Source organism: Ailuropoda melanoleuca, chromosome 11 (assembly GCF_002007445.2).
Source record: "Ailuropoda melanoleuca isolate Jingjing chromosome 11, ASM200744v2, whole genome shotgun sequence".
NCBI classification, from domain to species: Eukaryota; Metazoa; Chordata; class Mammalia; order Carnivora; family Ursidae; genus Ailuropoda; species Ailuropoda melanoleuca.
This window is the reverse complement of record NC_048228.1, coordinates 69,647,371-69,666,289: the sequence shown is the minus strand read 5'-3', so window position 1 is coordinate 69,666,289 and position 18,919 is coordinate 69,647,371. Positions and strand designations below refer to the sequence as shown.

At 38.4% G+C, this 18,919-nt stretch overlaps 1 protein-coding gene across 3 annotated transcripts in view; it reads right to left on the bottom strand.

Moving 5' to 3' along the window:
• SCFD2 (sec1 family domain containing 2) overlaps positions 1 to 18,919 on the bottom strand; it is a 414,644-nt gene that overhangs the window by 328,955 nt on the left and 66,770 nt on the right. For all 3 annotated transcript variants that reach the window (XM_002919405.4, XM_034671818.1, XM_034671817.1), the window contains exon 3: positions 13,667 to 13,794. In XM_002919405.4, coding sequence (XP_002919451.1) covers positions 13,667 to 13,794 — 128 coding nt within the window. The remainder of the gene's footprint in view (positions 1 to 13,666; positions 13,795 to 18,919) is intronic.

The following is an 18,919-nucleotide window of genomic DNA, read 5'->3' as shown; positions in this document are numbered from 1 at the left end:
AGAGGCAGCCCACGGAATGGGAGAAGATATTTGCAAATGACACTACAGATAAAAGACTGGTATCCAAGATCTACAAAGAACTTCTCAAACTCAATAGACAAGAAACAAACAAATCATAAAATGGGCAGAAGATATGAACAGACACTTTTCCAATGAAGACATACAAATGGCTAACAGACACATGAAAAAATGTTCAAAATCATTAGCCATCAGGGAAATTCAAATCAAAACCACACTGAGATACCACCTTACCCTGGTTAGAATGGCAAAAACGGACAAGGCAGGAAACAACAATTGTTAGAGAGGATGTGGAGAAAGGGGATCCCTCCTACATTGTTGGTGGGAATGCAAGTTGGTACAGCCACTCTGGAAAACAGTGTGGAGGTCCCTTAAAAAGTTAAAAATTGAACTACCCTATGACCCAGCCATTGCACTACTGGGTGTTTACCCCAAAGATACAGACGTAGTAAAGAGAAGGGCCATATGCACCCCAATGTTCATAGCNATGCAACCCAATGTTCATAGCAGCATTGTCCACAATAGCTAAATTGCGGAAGGAGTTGAGATGTCCTTCAACAGACAAATGGATTAAGATGTGGTCCATATATACAATGGAATATTACTCAGCTATCAGAAAGAACGATTTCTTAACATTTGCCACAACATGGACGGGACTGGAGGAGATAATGCTAAGTGAAATAAGTCAAGCAGAGAAAGACAATCATCATAGGGTTTCACTCATTTATGGAACATAAGAAGTAGGAAGATCGGTAGGAGAAGAAAGGGAAGAAGAAAGGAGGGGTAAACAGAAGGGGGAATGAAGCATGAGAGACTATGGACTCTGGGAAACAAACTGAGGGCTTCAGAGGGGAGGGGGGTGGGGGAATGGGATAGGCTGGTGATGGGTAGTAAGGAGGGCACGTATTGCATGGTGCACTGGGTGTTATACGCAAGTAATGAATCATGGAACTTTACATCAAAAACTAGGGATGTACTGTATGGTGACTAACATAATATAATAAAAAAAATTATTATAAAAAAAAATAAAACACTACTAAGAATGACCGAAAAGAATCACAATGGAAATCACATTGACATATGATTAGTATGTATCTTTATTTTTTTGTTCTCATAATATTTTTATATATTTATTTACTTAGTTACTTACCTAGTTACATAAAAAAAGGCCTGGAAAGCAAGATACTAATTTAGGAACAAAGATTATGTTGAAGAGCAAGATGGTGAGGAGGGACGATATGCCTTCACTTTTTTATTTCATGTACATTATGATTTAAATTTTCTAGAAGCATGTGCTAGTATTACTTTTTAAATAGTCTCTTGATTCTGAAATAAAATCATGTCTGTCTCAGGCAGAATATACAGATATGTACAGTGGATGAAGCATTGTCTTTCAACAGATTAAAGAAATAGAAGAGTAATAATAACTGCCTACTTCCCACCTCTTTTGAGGTCAAAGGGCAAAGAGATAACGTTTAACAAGCAGGTAGAGAGATTTAAGTCAGAAATGAGAAACAAACTTCATGATCGCGATGACTATTAGATGCTGAAACAAGTTATTAGAGGAGGAAGAAGGAAGATGTTATAAATCTTCTTCCATGGGATCTGAAGGGCAGTATATACAGCCATCTGTACAGTGAAACCTGGATAAAGTACAGCTGGGAATTGATGTCCATTTTTATAACGCCATATATACTAAAGGTTTCCTAGAATATCCTTTAAATTGTGTATGTTTCCCATTACACAAATTTTGAGCTCTATGGCATTACAAAGATAGAATAAGAAACTAATGTGAAAAGAGCATTTTAATTATACAAATCAATTCAATTAAATGGTTCCAAAATTCAGAAGTTTATTGTAAAATGTATTTTCAGGATAGCATGGAATAAAGTGGAGCTGCCGAGGGACCAGGGGTCACAATAGAAAATAAACAGCTCTCCCTGAAAGTTATACAAAACACTGAAATATAAAACCACCAGAAACATTTATGGTTTGGTTTTCCTTGGAAATGTGGCCTTCCTGAGGCTAACTTAAACACTGCATCAACATTTATAAACTCAGGAGAGAGCATGGAAAGGAACATATAGATTACCCTGTTATCTAGAAGGCATTATCTGAGGCTGCCAGGGAGGAAGCATTTCCTTGGTGGGTCCACTCTGACTTGGAAAGGAATTTCTACTCTTAGGGAAGCCTCTAGGTAAAGAAACTCCCACCCTGTAGCCACAGGCCTCTCACCATATTATTCTCTTTGGTTTTTAAACTCCTAGCCCATATTCTCATATTGAAGATTCCTTATGTTGAGGAAACATAAAAATGGGGAAGAAGAGGAAGAAGAAGAGGAGGAGGAAGAGGCGGATGAGGAAAAAAGAAGAGAAAAAAGATGCACTAATTTAAGTTAAAAATATAGGGCTTGTTATATGCAACTAATGAATCATCGAACTTTACATCAGAAACCAGGGATGTACTGTATGGTGACTAACATAATATAATTAAAAAAACTTTAAAAAAATATATAGGGCTTGAAGGGTAGATGCTTGAAGAAGGGATGTTAGAAATTCAGATTCCCATTTTGCAGATGAGGAAAACAGAGAAACAGAGGCAACTTGACTTCTGTTTTAGGTGATGGAGTGTAAAAGGGAAGCATTTGTTTAGTGACCTTAAAGCTTTCAGGCATTATTAATTCAATGAAAACTCTTTCTGTTTCTCTAGATTCTCTATCTTCATACCCCTAAGTAGAGGTATTCTTTAGGGCTCCGTCCTCAGCCTTTCTTCTCAACCACGCCACCTTCTCTCTCGGATCAACCTTATATTTCCTTCAGAAATTTACTACTTCGGTTTCAACATAATCACTAGGTAACTAAATCCCAAATCTCTACTTTCACTTCTGGAAACCATTACTCTAGCCACACATTTTCCAACTGAGATGATCAGGCAACAAATCCTTTACACAGAATAATTCCATCCCCACATGTAGCAGTTGTATGACCACTGGTCATTATGTCTATAATGTGTCTTACCTGCCCAGGAGACAATAAAGAATTCCATCATACTATACCCTGCTTATACAGAATACCTTGAATTTTACAAACACTATGTTTCATGTAAATTACCTCATCTAATTATCAGATTACCAGACAATTTGCTAACCCCCCATTTTGCAGATGGAGAAACAGGCTCAGAAAAGTTAAATGACTTATTCATTTGAGGACAAAATAATATTTTATACATTTCTTATCCCCTATAAGACCTTAATATATAATATGTGCAGATAATAAGTATCTTTTAAATGAATAAAAATGATTGTCTATTACCTATAGATCTGGAAAATATCTAGAAAAAAATTTCAGTGGGCTTTTTCCCCTTCTATTTTGACACCCAACTATTATTCCAATGATCTCTAGGAAATTGTGCCAATCTTATACCCCAGGGAATGTGGAACTCTTTTAAATGATGGTTCTCAAAGACACTCCACAGACCTCTGGGTTCCTGAGACACTACTGGGTAGTCAAAAAAGCCAAAGTTATTTTCATAATAATACTAAGATATTACTGGATTTTGTTACTATGCAGTGTTTACACGTGGTACAGAAACACTGGTGGGTAAAAGTGCTAGGGCCATCACACCAACACAGGCAATGGTGCTGAATTACAAGTAGTCAGTTTCACTTCAGAATGGTCATGATGAAACTGTAAATGTTGTTAATTTTATCAAATCTCAACCCTTGAGAAAAAAATCAATATCCTGTGTAAAGAAATGGGAAATATACAAAAAGCATTTCTGGTACAAACTGAAGTACAATGATTGGCTTGAGGAAAAGCACAATATGTATTGAGTTGTGAACTGAAATAGCCCCTGTTTTCATGGCACACAATTTTTACTGCTAAAGACAAATGAAAAACTCTGGTTCTTTATACATTTTTCCAAAAAATGAATGAAATGGGCCTGTCACTCCAAGGACAATGGTGGTTTGTATTGTCAAGAGCAAAAGTCAAGTTTTCATGTGAAAATTATAATTTTGGAAAACTTGTATCTGCCCCTCTATCTTTACATTCCAAATAAGTAAACATTTTCTAATGATTTGATTGGATATCAACATATATGTTTTTTTCATATAATATGGGTCAACATCCGGAAGATCTGCATAATTTAGAGAACCAGTATTTTTCAAGTGACTAATGCACATGGTATAAATAATGTGTGTGTATAAAAGATCCACTTAAAGCACAAGAGAGATCAATGGCTTTTAATGTAACACAGTATGGGAAATCCAATGCTACGGTTTCATATTCCACAATGTAATTAAATGTAAGAAATTGCCTCTTGTAAAGATGGTGTAGTATCAAAGAAGAATATCTTCAATTTTCTGAAAAGGTATTAAAATAGTCCTCCTTTTTCCAACTATATATCTTTCTAAGGCCACTTATTTTTATACATTTCATCCAAAATACTACATCATAACAGATTAAATGAAGAAGCAAATATGAGAACACAGCTGCCTTCTATTAAACCAGACATTAGAGGGGCACAAAAATGCAAAACAGTGCTACTCTACATTATTTTGTTTTAGAAAACCACTATTTTTCATAAAAACATTACTCATGTTCACATGTAATAGGTTTACCACATTTTTATATTAATTAATAAATATTTTAAAAAATTGTCCCTGTTTGAATTTCTAATATAATATTGTCTACCTATCAAAGAGTCAATAGATATAATCCACATAAACAAAGCTTGTGGGGTCAATAATTTTAAGAATGTAAAGGGGTTCTAAGACCAAGAAGTTTGAGAACTAGTGTTCTAAATCAACGTCACCCTTGGATTCCATAAAAGAGTGATAGAAAAAGCGATCCATTAAACAAGTACGTAACAAATACCAACTGATAGTATTAATTCAAAATGTACTTATTAATTTCACGAACATTTATTGGTATAGAATAAGTTCAAGGTCTTGTGTTAGGTGTGGAGAATACTAAGAAGCACAGGCAAGAGTTCTGAGCCCCAACTACTCAGAGTCTGCTAGTAACTGCTGCAATAGATAGCAATATGAACACAAACAGTACCAACAGGAATATTAGATGCTGTCTATTAGAGAGGATGGGAGGGGACAAGAGATACACTGGAGAAAGTGTTAGATAAGATGAAGCCAGGAGACTGAATGGGTATTTCAGTTTTTTGGAGGGGGAGGGAGGGATAGAAGTAGGCTTTAAGATTAGTAGCTGAACATTATATCAAAAACTAATGATATTCTATATGCTGGCTAACTGTACATTATAAAAAATAAATTTTAAAATTAAAAAAAATTTTAAAAAGAATAGTAGCAAACATTAACTTAGTATCTATGTACAAGGGACAACAGGGGATACAAAAATATCTACAGTCTTCTAGGAAACTAGAAGTAAGGAACAGAAGGAGTAAAACAATTACCAGAAAAAGGAAGATAATCAGGGATGGTCTCCCAGCAGAATTCTACCAATATTTAAAGAAGCAATAATACCTATTCTTCTGAAACTGTTTCCAAAAATTGAAATGGAAGGAAAACTTCCAAACTCACTCTATGATGCCAGCATTACCTTGATCCCCAAACCAGACAAAGACCCCACCAAAAAGGAGAATTACAGACTAATAACCATGATGAACATGGATGCAAAAATTCTCACCAAGATACTACCTAATAGGATCCAACAGTACATTAAAAGGATTATTCACCACAATGAAGTGGGATTTATTCCTGGGCTGCAAGAGTGGTTTAGCATCTGCAAATCAATCAATGTGATACACCACATTATTAAAAGAAAGGACAAGAACCATATGATGCTCTCAATAGATGCAGAAAAAGCATTTGATAAAATACAGCATCTTTTCATGATAAAACTCTCTGCAGTGTAGGGATAGAAGGAACATACCTCAATATCATAAAAGCCATATATATATATATCCACAGCAAATATCATCCTCAATGGGGAAAACCAGATCTTTTCCCTGAAGGTCAGGAACACAACAGGGAGTCTACTCTCACCACTGTTGTTCAATATAGTACTGGAAGTCCTAGTCTCACCAATCAGACAGCAAAAAGAAATAAAAGGCATCCAAATCAGCAAGGAAGAGGTCAAGCTTTCACTCTTTGCAGATGACATGACACTTTACGTAGAAAACCCAGACTTCACTAAAAAATTGCTAGAACTAATATAGAATTCAGCAAAGTCACAAGATACAAAATCAATGCACAAAAGTCAGGTGTATTTCTATACACAAACAATGAGGCAGAAGAAAGAGAAATCAAGGAATCGATCCCATTTACAATTGTACCAAAAGCCATAAGATACCTAGGAATATACCTAACCAAAGAGGCAAAGGATCTCTTCTCTGAAAACTATAGAACACTCATTAAAGAAATTGAGGAAAAAGAAACAGAAAAACATTCCATGTTCATGGATTGGAAGAAAAAATATTGTTAAAGCAATCTACACATTCAGTGCAATCCTTATCAAAATACCATTAACTTTTTTCAGAGAACTACAACAAATAATCCTAAAATTTGTATGGAACCAGAAGAGACCCTGAATAGCCAAAGGACCATTGAAAAAGAAAAACAAAACTGGTGGTATCACAATTTTGGACTTCAAGCTCTATTACAAAGCTGTAATCATCAAGACAGTATGGTACTGGCATAAAAAAAGACACAAAGATCAATGGAACAGAATAGAGAAACCAGAAATGGACCCTCAACTCTATGGTTAACTAATCGACAAAGTAGGAAAGAATATCCAATGGAAAAAAGACAGTCTCTTCAACAAATGGTGTTGGGAAAATTGGACAGCCACATACAGAAGAATGAAACAGGACCACTTTCTTACACCATACACAAAAACAGACTCAAAATGGATGAAAGGAATGAGAGATAGAAATCCATCAAAATCCTAGAGGAGAAGGTAGGCAGCAATCTCTTTGACCTTGGCCACAGCAACTTCTTGCTAAACATGTCTCCAAAGTCAAGAGAAACAAAAGCAAAAATGAACTATTGGGACTTTAGCAAGATAAAAAGCTTTTGCCAGCAAAGGAAACAGCCAACAAAGCTAAGAGGCAACCTATGGAATGGGAGAAGGTATCTGCAAATGTCTTACCAGATAAAGGGCTAGTATCCCAAATCTATAAAGAATTTATCAAACTCAACACCCAAAGAACAAATAATCCAATCAAGAATGGGCAGAAGACATGAACAGACATTTCTCCAAAGAAGACATACAAATGGCCAACAGACACATGAAAAAAGGCTCAACATCACTTGGCATCAGGGAAATACAAATCAAAACCACAATGATAAATACCTAGTCATGCAATTGCTGGTATTTACCCAAAGGATACAAACAACATAGTGATCCAAAGGGGCACCTGCACTCCTATGTTTATACCAGCAATGTCTACAATAGCTGAACTATGGAAAGAGCCCAGATGTCTATATATACATACATACACACACGCAATGGAATATTCCTTAGCCATCAAAAAATGAAATCTAACCATTTACAATGACGCGGATGAAACTAAAGGGTAGTATGCTATGCAAAATCAGAGAAGAACAATTATCATATGATTTCACTCATATGTGGGATATAAGAAACAAAACAGGATCACAGGAGAATGGAGAGAAAAATAAGATGAAATCAGAGAAGGAGAAAAATGATAAAGACTCTTAACTGTAGGAAACAAACTGAGGGTTGCTGGAGGGGAGGTAGAGAGAGGGATGAGGTATCTGGATGATGGGCATTAAGGAGAACACTTGATGTAATGAGCACTGATGTTATATGTAACTGATGAATCACTAAATCCTACCCCAGAAACTAACTGGGGAAAAAAAAGAGGAAGATAATCAGAAGAGCAGAGTGACATGAAGACCAAGGGAAAAGAACCCAAGGAGGGCACCCGGGTGGCTCAGTCAGTTAAGTGTCTGAGTTCAGCTAGGGTCATGATCTCAGGGTCTTGGGATCAAGGATCCCTGCTCAGTGGGGAGTCTGCTTGTCCGTCTTCCTCTGTCCTTCCCCCCACTCATGCACACACACACACACTCTCTCTCTCTCTCCAGTAAATAAATAAAATCTTAAAAAAGAGAAAAAACAAAAGAACCCAAGGGAGAATACATGATTGGATGTTACACAGACATCAAGAAGAACAAGAAATATCAGAAATTTATAAATAAAAATATTAATGTATGTAAGAGAAAGTGGAAATAATCATTATCCCTCTATTACTCAACCACACTCATCAAGCAATTCAGTCCCAAGTACTAAGCCTTCACTATGTACCAAGCTAAACAGCCAGGGAAGAATATGATATGGACACTACCTAGCAAGGTTTCGGATCCACACACATTTAACTACAATGCACTGTGGTAAGTGCAACAAGAAAAACAGCTGTGGGTGCTCAGAAGCCAGAGCAATCAATTCAGCCTGCTGAGGAAGGGTGGAGGAAGACGAGTAGGAGATTAGATACGGTTTCACAGAGAAAGTGACTTCTACACTAGATCCTGAAAAGTAAGATGAGCTTGGACAAGAAAGATGTGTGTGTGTGTGTGTGTGTGTATGCTTGCACACCGTGTGCACTGGAAAGTGAGTGGTTATATTAGTCAAGGGCCTGGCAAGAAAGAGACGGCACACTCAAACAAGGAAAATAAGGTAAGCTTAATGATGGGACTTTTTATAAGAACGCAGGCTAAGGAAATCAACAAGGGTGGAGTAGAGGGATGCAACCAATCGCATCCCAGCAAGGAAGAAGCCAGGTAAACAATACCCTAAGGACACTCTCGCCTCACCCATTGGCCCAATCTACCTGAGAGGTCAAGGACAGGGAAGCCTGTTGAAGTAGTCCAAAATGGTTAGTCTCCAGAAGCACAGGTAGAGAAGGGGGTAGTGGATCTGCAGGGACAATCAAATGGGAATATTCCAGGCGAAGACAAGAAAGATCTAGCTCTGCAGCAGCTCCTGCTGGAGTATGGGGAGAAGTGAAGGCAGTGGGAAAGGATCAGGGAAGCATCCAGCCAGAAGGCAGAGGAATTTTATAATCAGCCGGCTGAGGAGGTCCGACACTCTCTTGAGGCAGTGGGGACCCACCCAAGGGTTTTAAGTTCCAGAATGGCACAATCATCTCTGTGTTCCAATAGTTTGATTCCTCTCTCTAGAAAAAGGCCTGATACAGAAGTCAGCAGACCCAGGTTTGTATCCTGGCTCACTTGCTGCAAGGCTATCAGTCTGGGCCCAGACAGGCACAAAACACAGCTGCTATCTGAACAGAGAAAATGTAACACGCAAAACTGTTAACTGCATCACTGAAAGGGTAAAAAGAGAACTCCAAGGTATGGTGGCCGAGGCAACTGTTGGAAGCAGAGACTACTCCTGGATGGAGGAAACAAAGGGAAGAGGTTGGAATTATTAAAACTGAGAAATGTACAAACCTGTGACTGAACCTCAGACGTCTAAAAGGGGTGCTGGTTGGCTGCGTGGGCACCCCTGAAGGGGCAGGCCCATAAACTGCAGAAAGGATTCAGCTGCTACCACCAGGCGCCCTGGCACTGCTGGGGTGCGGTAGTGCCAGCCTGAACCTGCCAAGCAGAAGGAAAGGCCGCAGGAAGCAGAGAGGAAGGGGCACATGGCTCCTTCCTTGCCAGCCTCGCCCTCTCCCTCTAGCAGAGAGCCAGCTGGAAGAGCAGAAGTGTGGTCTGCAGAGTCCCAGCGCTACAGAGGGGAAGGGCGAGGTGAGATCTGAGAGACAATAACCCACAACTGGCACGGAATCCTGGAAAAGAAACATCACCTTTTAGGGTCTCAGTTTTCCTTGTCTGCAAAATGGGAGTAACAAAAAAGTACCAAATTCATAAGATTGAAAGGCTTGCATGAAACAAATCGTGTAAAACTCCATTAAAGTAAAAATCAATTCCCTTCCCCAATCCTCAAATTGTGGTAACAGCTTCTATAGGAAGACAAGGAAGTGTGAGAGTTAATAATCAGTGTATGTGTCCTACAAGGCAGCCAGATTTTTTCATCTTTTGTAAATTACCATATATCACATGGTATGTGGGTCTTATTGGGTTTTAAGCTATCCCTTTTGCTGTTTGACAATTTCTCCACTCATTTCACACACAGACATGGACACAGACACAAACACATGGATATGTATGCACACATACTCCCCTTAATCACAGATAAAATTCTCCAAAATGAAGGCAAAAGATATAAATGTGATCAAAACAGTTGTTATCCAGTCAGAACTGAAAGAACTCAAATACCAATATAGTAAACACAGTATCCTCAATGATGTTGAAAAAAGTATAGACTGAGTAAAATTGTAGAGTGCTTTGATTTACTGCTGCTTTTTATTTTTATTTTTTTTAAAGATTTTATTTATGTGACAGAGAGACAGCCAGCGAGAGAGGGAACACAAGCAGGGGGAGTGGGAGAGGAAGAAGCAGGCTCATAGGGGAGGAGCCTGATGTGGGGCTCGATCCCATAACGCCGGGATCACGCCCTGAGCTGAAGGCAGACGCTTAACGACTGCGTTACCCAGGCGCCCCTACTGCTGCTTTTTAAAGCCAGTAGTAGGAAGTGGTAAAGGAGGAAATGATAGCGAGTGTGGCATTGGTGGGAAGCAAAACTCACTAATCTCATTCGGAGCTTCATTAGAAGTAGAGTATCTAAAAAGAGGTGAAGACCAAGACATCATTCTTCAGCTCTGGACATCACACTTTCCGAGGGACATTAACAAACTAGGGCTCTGTCTGTGGCTCCAAACTAGAGGCAGTTGTGATGGTAAAGGTGGGAAAGTCTTGTCTTTTCACAAATGGTTGGAAGAACTCATCCCATGTAATAGTGAGGATATGAAGCAGACACCACAGTGCCCAGAACTTGGAGAGTAAATTAAGACATATCTCAATGTAATAGATCAGATTATTATCTGGAAATTAGCTCAAGAGATTTTTCTACAAAACTGACCACAGAAGCTTGTAAATTCCAAATACAAGCAAGGTAATTTGGGGGGTGAACAGACTCAGGAACAAAGTGACCAAATATAATCATAGCTAAGCTGAAAATGGGAAAACTATTTAGAATTCTGCATAAAGAAAGAATGCATTATCAAAAGGGAGATACTCAGCATAAAGACTAGAAAAGGACAAGTGAAGGGGAAAAAGTGAGTAAGCATATTTCCCAGAAAGAAAGGGGAAAACCGCTGAACTCGGTTTTTTGCTTTGATTTCCCTCTCGTCAAACAACCTTCTCATAATCTGGTTTCCCATGTAGATTCCTTCTCCCAGACATCTGCTTCTGGGCCCACAATACATCAATCCCAGTCTGCTTCAGTTAGAAACTTCGTTCTGCTCTGAGCTTTCTTTCTCCTTCAATATTGCAGGAAATAGATATTTTCCCTATTTTTATGGACTGAGAAGTTGAAGTCTGGCTCTTCGGTGACAGAACCAGACATAGCTGGTTTTGCATCCCATCACAATCACGTGCACAAGGCAGCAACAAGTCTCGAAGTGAATGTTGCAAAGAGGTCAAGAAGGATGAGGACTGAGAAAAACGAACTTATATTTAGTGGTCTGGGAGACTTCTCAGTAAAAAAAAGTGTCAGAAGCCAGACTGCACTAGATTAATAAGCAAGAAAATAATGAAGCAACAGAGGAATCAAGAGAATATTCTGCCAAGAAATCTGGCTGCAAAAGAAAGAACGATGTCATAGAGATCTGTTTTCCTTCAGCTCCAATAGGATCTTCCTGCCACCCATTAAACACTGGGAAGTATGTCCATTCTGCAGAGAGCAAGAGGACAAGTCGGTGAAGATCCTCCAACCACATAAGGACTCCAGGGAGACAGATGCTGCATAAAATGTAGAAACTGAGACAGGCATCTTCTACTCATTTCTTCTGGAACTGGACATTTTGGATCCAAACAAATGGGTTTCTCAGAGTCTATTTCTTTTGTACTTTCAGGATACATTTTTCATCTTGAAAGCCAGTGGGAAAAATTCAATTTGGTTTACAATGTTTTAAAAATCACTTCTCTGGAATACATTTATTTAGCTAACTGACAATTTAATAACAAGCTCTTAGAAAGATGGCATGTGTTTATATGTGAAATGATAAAATGAATTTTGTTCTTTGTTTTAGCAATTAAACTTTTTTCCTTTCACAGAATGATGTTTCTTTCTATTGGTGTTCATAATGTTTTAATATGACTTTACCTTGTACTGAGAAATGTTATATTTAAGATCTGAGGTTAGAATCATGGGATCCCTCTCAGTCAATTTAAATACAAGAGAATCCTCAATCTCGAAATTAAAATTTCTGTTTAATGTCTCAAAATTATTAGAAACCTCTACCACAGAAAAATTTATACCTCAGTAGAATTTACAGGAGGGGTTGGGAGAATAGCACACAGTTTAAAGCATATTTCATAGTTTTAAATGGTGCTAGAAAAAGCATTCCAGCCATCTAAGACCACAGCACAAATTTTTTTATGATAAGCTATGTGATAAGGAATTTTCAAATACCAATGTTTTATTATGTTTAAGCTCCAGATCTTTCCCTTACTGGTCATGGTGATATATCTGTTGGTATATGAAAATGAGACATACCAGAAATTCTGACTAGTGATATGAAGCAGAAATGGGGAGCTGCACTGTTAAGCTTTTACCAAATTATAGTTGGCACATGGCTAAAGTGTGATTTGGGCCAATGTTTTCAGTCCTTCTTACAAACAAAGTTTGCTAACAATTGTCTGTATCTTTCCTTCTTTTTTCTCTCCCCATGTCTGGAGTTCGGGGAGAATGCAGATCATTTCATCTGAGGCTTTTTTTTTCCTCCTTTGGTCAACAGAAAACTCAAATATTTAACTTGAACTCATCGGGTTGCCTTTCTTTTTTAACAATTTATTTCTGGCTTTGATATTTTTAAAAAGATACAGTCCTTTAGAAAAGTAGAGTGTGTTGATCTTCCAAGAGTCCCATATAAATCAATAAAAATTGATTTATGCTCTGTGATAGCATCATAAGTTTACGTCATTGAACTGCAATATAAATTAACCTTATCACCCAAATCTTTGTGCAATCCTACTTTTCTTGATTCACAATATGAATCTGTCCTTGTTTCACCATGCTTATGGATAAGGAACTCCATACAGTAAGCACACTTGTTATTAATGTGTATCTAGAACTGTGGAAAGAGAAAGAGGGAAAGAGAAAATGGATGGGAAGGAGAGAAGGAGAGAAGGAGGGAAGGAGGGAGGGAGGGAGGNCTGAACCCTGAGGGTAGTGTGCCCCTATTCCCTGCTTACTGTTTCAACAGTTTACAAATGTCTTTTTTTTTAATGTTTTTTTATTATGTTAGTCACCATACAGTACATACCTGGTTTCTGATGTAAAGTTTGATGATTCATTAGTTGCATATAACACCCAGTGCACCATGCAATACGTGCCCTCCTTACTACCCATCACCAGTCTATCCCATTCGCCCACCCCCCTCCCCTCTGAAGCCCTCAGTTTGTTGCTCAGAGTCCATACTTTCACTGAGATGCCTTGTTGGCTAGATTGTCCCATGGTTCAGAGAAACTCAAATCAACCTCCTCAGAGCCTGTGGTCACTGTCCTAGCAGCAGACGTGCTTACCCATACTCATCTTGATTGGCAGGTTTTCTCTGCTTGCTGCTTCCACTAGATGTCTCCGGACTTCCATCACTGCTTCTTTGTGCTTGGTGCTCAGTAAGGCTTCCCACAGAGCTCTGGCAGCTGGGTCACTGCAATAAAACCACCAAAGAGCTTTAGAATAACTGTTGACTGGATAAAGAAAAGAGTCGAAAGCAGAATAATTTCTTAAATATCCTTTCTGAGCACTAATATAGCCTCTCCTACTGATAGGCTTTAAATATTAAGAATATCTAATCCACTGTACTCAGCACAAAATACTGAGAAATTAAAGAGATGATAAAATCAACCCCCCTTTTTTGGGGAGGGAGAGGGCAGGAAGAAGAGCTACATCGTGCTATGAGAAGTGTGAAAAATTGCATGATAAATTGTTTTGAGATTTGCATTCAAAAATATTTCAGAGTATAATTCAACATTGCTAGAGTAACATATAAATGGTTAGAAGCCAAAATTAAAAACATGTCTAAAAATGATTTATCCGTGATTATAAGCGTTATCTGTTTGAGATAGCATTCTTGTCAGGGAAACACAAAGCTATCAGGAATGAGAATTCCTGTTCAAAAGCTACTCAATAGACTTCCCAATGAATGGGTTTTGTACTGAATGAAAGTCAGGAATTAGGCTAAGTGACCATGGTGTTAAGTAGCCTACTTTGCCCCTCCTTTTAAGGATAGCACTTCTGAAGCCTTTACAATTAACCGTTGATCCAGCACGAAGCACTGCATTATTCAGGGTCTCATCTGGGCTCACTTTTCCAACAGCCCTCTGTCTCACCCACCATGCCATGTCCAAATTATAAATGAGAACAGTGTTCTTTCCGGAAGAGCTCTGCATGTAGCCAAGTATACACATTTGTAGTAATGCTTTAAAAACTGAGTATAAAAAAACAAAGATGACGTCTGTCCCTTTCTAAGGACATTTCCCTTCCACTTAAAGCCCCACTAACACCTCCTACTATCCAGTGAGCAATAGTTTGAAAATGAATGCATTTTTTACAGTTCAGTTTTAAAAGTTATATCTAATATGACAATTTAACTTTAAAGTGATACTAATAAGGTGTATCTTTCAAGTTTGAATTTCATTTAGAATAATGGAAAGATGTGTTTCAGCACTAAGTTTAATATCTGGCTCACAATAATCTTTCATTAAATAGTACTGTTTTTATTACCATCTATTTTTTCTGAGTGAACTAATATCACTGCTCAACATATTCTACTTGTTTTGCTCTGATCAAAGCTGTCATCATTATAACTCAGCATCCAATATCCTAAGTTTAATTTAAATGAGCTGATAAACTAAGCCAAGTGCTCATCTCAGTGGTTGCAGCATAGATCAAAATGAGGCACAAGCTCTCAATGGCTTCGAGTCTGAAAGAAGAGGCTGAAAAATTATCTCCCCAAAAATGTGATAAGAGGCAGATCCATGTTGCATAGATTTTTCCAGTAGCACAGAGCAAGGGCTCTAATCCTGGCTGGGAGGACAGGGACTCAAAGAATGATTTCCACTGGAAATGATGAGCAAGTACAGAGATATGTAAGCTCTGAAAGCAGCCATAGCAAGAAGTTGTAACTCAGTCTGAGAAAGAAAGTGGTAAAGTCTTCAAGGAGGATATAAAATCTTCATCACAAAACAAGAAAACAAGAGGGAGAAGGACATTTCAGACATTTCGTTTCAATACAAAGTCCCATGTACATGGCACTGAAGAGTACTGTTTTGTTCCATGCTGGGATGCAAGGGAGGGGCAGCAGACGTAAGGGTAACGGCGGGAGGAAGGAGCTACTTTACCTAGGGCCCTGTGCTCCCTGCCAAGGCTTATCATTCTGTAGGTTACAGGAAGCCAAGGAGTATGCAATGGATTTCACATTCTGAAAAGAGCAGCATAGCTTAGCAGTAATGAAAATGGTCTTTTTCATCATTCAAAACTAGGTCTATGTCCTATGAGGCTGTGGGAAAGCTACATAATGTCTCCCAAACTCTGAAGGCCATAGAACCACTAAAGTATTCTGAGCAGGGGAGGTATATACTATACTCCCAGGTTCCCCAATTTATGATCCACAATTGTTCCCTACCTTTTGTTCTCCAAAGCACCTCTCCCGAAACTGAACAGATTTATCACATATTCTCAACTCGACACAACTTCTAGAGTTGAACTTTGCTGTCCTCCTCTTTTCTATGACAGTATGCATTTTGCTAATACAAAGGGTCTCCAAAATCACAGTAGGTTATGTAATACTGTGGTTGCCCCATCGGATTAGTGTAGTGGTTAAAATGTGGGCTTTGGGGTCTGATAAAATCTGGGTTCAAACTCTGACTGACCATTCTCCCCTTCACCCCTAACAACTATACAGTCTCTCTGATCTTCCTCAGGCACTCCAAGCACAGGGACCTCTTCTCCTCCTTTGCCAGGAATGCTTTTTCTCTACAAATATCCCTCTCTCTCTTCCAGTGTCTGCTGAAAGGTCACCTTATCAGAGAGGTCTCCCCTACTATCCCATATAAAGAAGCAACAACAGTCCACCTTACCCTGGCACTCCTCCCCATTCCTGGCTGTTACTGTTCTACATAATCTTTAATACCGTCTGACTGAGTATGCTTCCATGTTTATCTGCTTGTTTTCTATCTCCCTCCCAGCAGGTAAGGTCCTTCTAGGAAAGTAGGGGCTTTGTTTTACTCATTGCTAAGTCCCCACTCCCTAGAACAGTGCCAGGCGCCAAGGTAGGTATACTCAATAAATACTGAATAAGTGAATGAATAATGCTTGCTAGTTGTATAGCCTTGCACATGTAACTAACTCTGCTTTCCTCCATCTTCTCATCTGTGAGAGGGTGAGATATGATGACACACAGAAAGCACTTTCCTGATTCACAATAAATGTAAGTAGATGCATTTGTCATGATGTTGTGACTACTGCTATGATATCATCAATGTGTTCAAGGGTTTATAATATATTCAGGTACTTCACTTAATGACACTGAGTATTTTTTTCATACAATCCTGATTTGTTCATCTGTAATAAGTCACCTGGGGCTTGTACTCTCTGGCTCCTTTCTTTTTTTTTTTTTTTTAAAGATTTTATTTATTTATTTGACAGAGATAGACAGCCAGCAAGAGAGGGAACACAAGCAGGGGGAGTAGGAGAGGAAGAAGCAGGCTCATAGCGGAGGAGCCTGATGTGGGGCTCATCCCACAATGCCGGGATCACACCCTGAGCCAAAGGCAGACGCTTAACCGCTGTGCCACCCAGGCACCCCTCTCTGGATCCTTTCTATTGAAACATTTTATAAGAAATACATACAGTTTCCAGGGTCTCTAACACCGATGCAGAGTCAGATTATGTTTCCTTGAAAACCGTTTTGCTGATATAAGCAATTCTTATTGTCTAGACATGTGTGACAGTTTCTAATGTTTCTTTCTGAACAAAACAGTTTCCTAAACACACCAAACTGACCCCCACATCATACATGGTCATTTTAAGTTTACCAAGTTAACATGCATGAGCTAATTCTGGCTCTCTGAATGACTGGCACTAAAGAAGAGCAAACTGTACTTACTGGCAGCTCTGCTGTGTCCTGCACCCACTTCTTCTCCAAGTCACTCTATTACCGCTGGGTGGTAGTTTACACACTTACTTATCAGCATCTGAGTTGAGTGTGGGAATTAATCACCGCCTTTCTCTAATATGCTCATAAAAATTGACCCCATAGACATTTCACACGATTGAAGCTTCATATGAAATCAATTCCTGATGTCAAATTTTATAAGTCAAGAGAAGTTCATTAAAATCCACACTATAATCATAAGAGTATTTTGTGCAATTCCTTATCCTTTCCAACTATGAAAATACTCTATTTTCCTAATGATGGAATAAGCAATACACAGAGTGCTATCACAACAGGGACAGTGTAATAGACTAGTGGTAGGCACTACTGTAGAAGCATGTGTTCTGGAACCGAACAATAACGGGTCTGGTTCTGCTACTTAGCCCAGGAGAGTTATTTAACCTCTCTGTATGCGTTTCCTCCTCTGTTAACTTGGGGATGGTAATAGTACCTAGTCAGCAGATTATTATGAGAATTGAAGGTGTTAATATATCTAGAGCACCTAGACTAATGCCTGGCACATACTAAGTGTTCAATTAAAATAACAGTAGCAGCATCAGTGGTAGTAATAAGAAAGAATCAAAGGTCAGAATTTTCTCATAAGATATAGAAGAAAGCCTGTTTTAGAAGTACATTAGTCTTCCCCATCTATTTGCAAACATGTATGGATAAACACTGCCAGTAGCTTCATTTTCTAATATGAAAAGGTCAATAATAGATAATACAGAACTCATGATACACACTGAAATACTGAAAACTCCGACTCAAGCAAACCTCCTGTATATGACATGCTAGTGTAAAGAATTTTGATCTTCAGGAATAAAATAAGAAACTTTTTTATAGATTTCCTCAAGACTTACAGCTATAGGAAGGAAAAAATTTTAAAACAAATAATCCAGTTAAAAAATAGGTAGAAACAGGAATAGATGTTTTTCCAAAGAAGATATATGGATAGCCAATGGACACATGAAAAGAGGCCCAACATCACTCATCATCAGGGAAATACAAATCAAAACTATGATGAGATACCACCTTACACCTGTCAGAATGGCTAAAATTAAGGAGGGTTTTTAAGCAATGACTTCTGTGCCAGCTTCTTGCCTCATTAATTATATTGAAATTCTGCAAACTGCACATAACAGGATATTTTAAAACTAGAATTGTTACTTTTATGAGGAGTTCAGATTCCATAAATATTTCCAGAATGACTTGCAAAGTGGATGTATGACTTTTGGGGTAGAAGTGAACATTAGAGGTGGTAGTAAATTAATCATCTTTACTTCTTCAGCAGGAAACTAACTCACCCAACACAAACACATGAAAATCTATTTTTAGTTTTTGAAGGCACCTAAAGAACATTTTATAGCAGCATTGTCCACAATAGCTAAATCGTGGAAGGAGCCGAGATGCCCTTCAACAGATGACTGGATTAAGAAGCTGTGGTCCATATATACAATGGAATATTACTCAGCTATCAAAAAGAACGATTTCTCAACATTTGCTGCAACATGGACGACACTGGAGGAGATAATGCTAAGTGAAATAAGTCAAGCAGAGAAAGACAATTATCATATTGTTTCTCTCATCTATGGAACATAAGAAGTAGGAAGATCGGTAG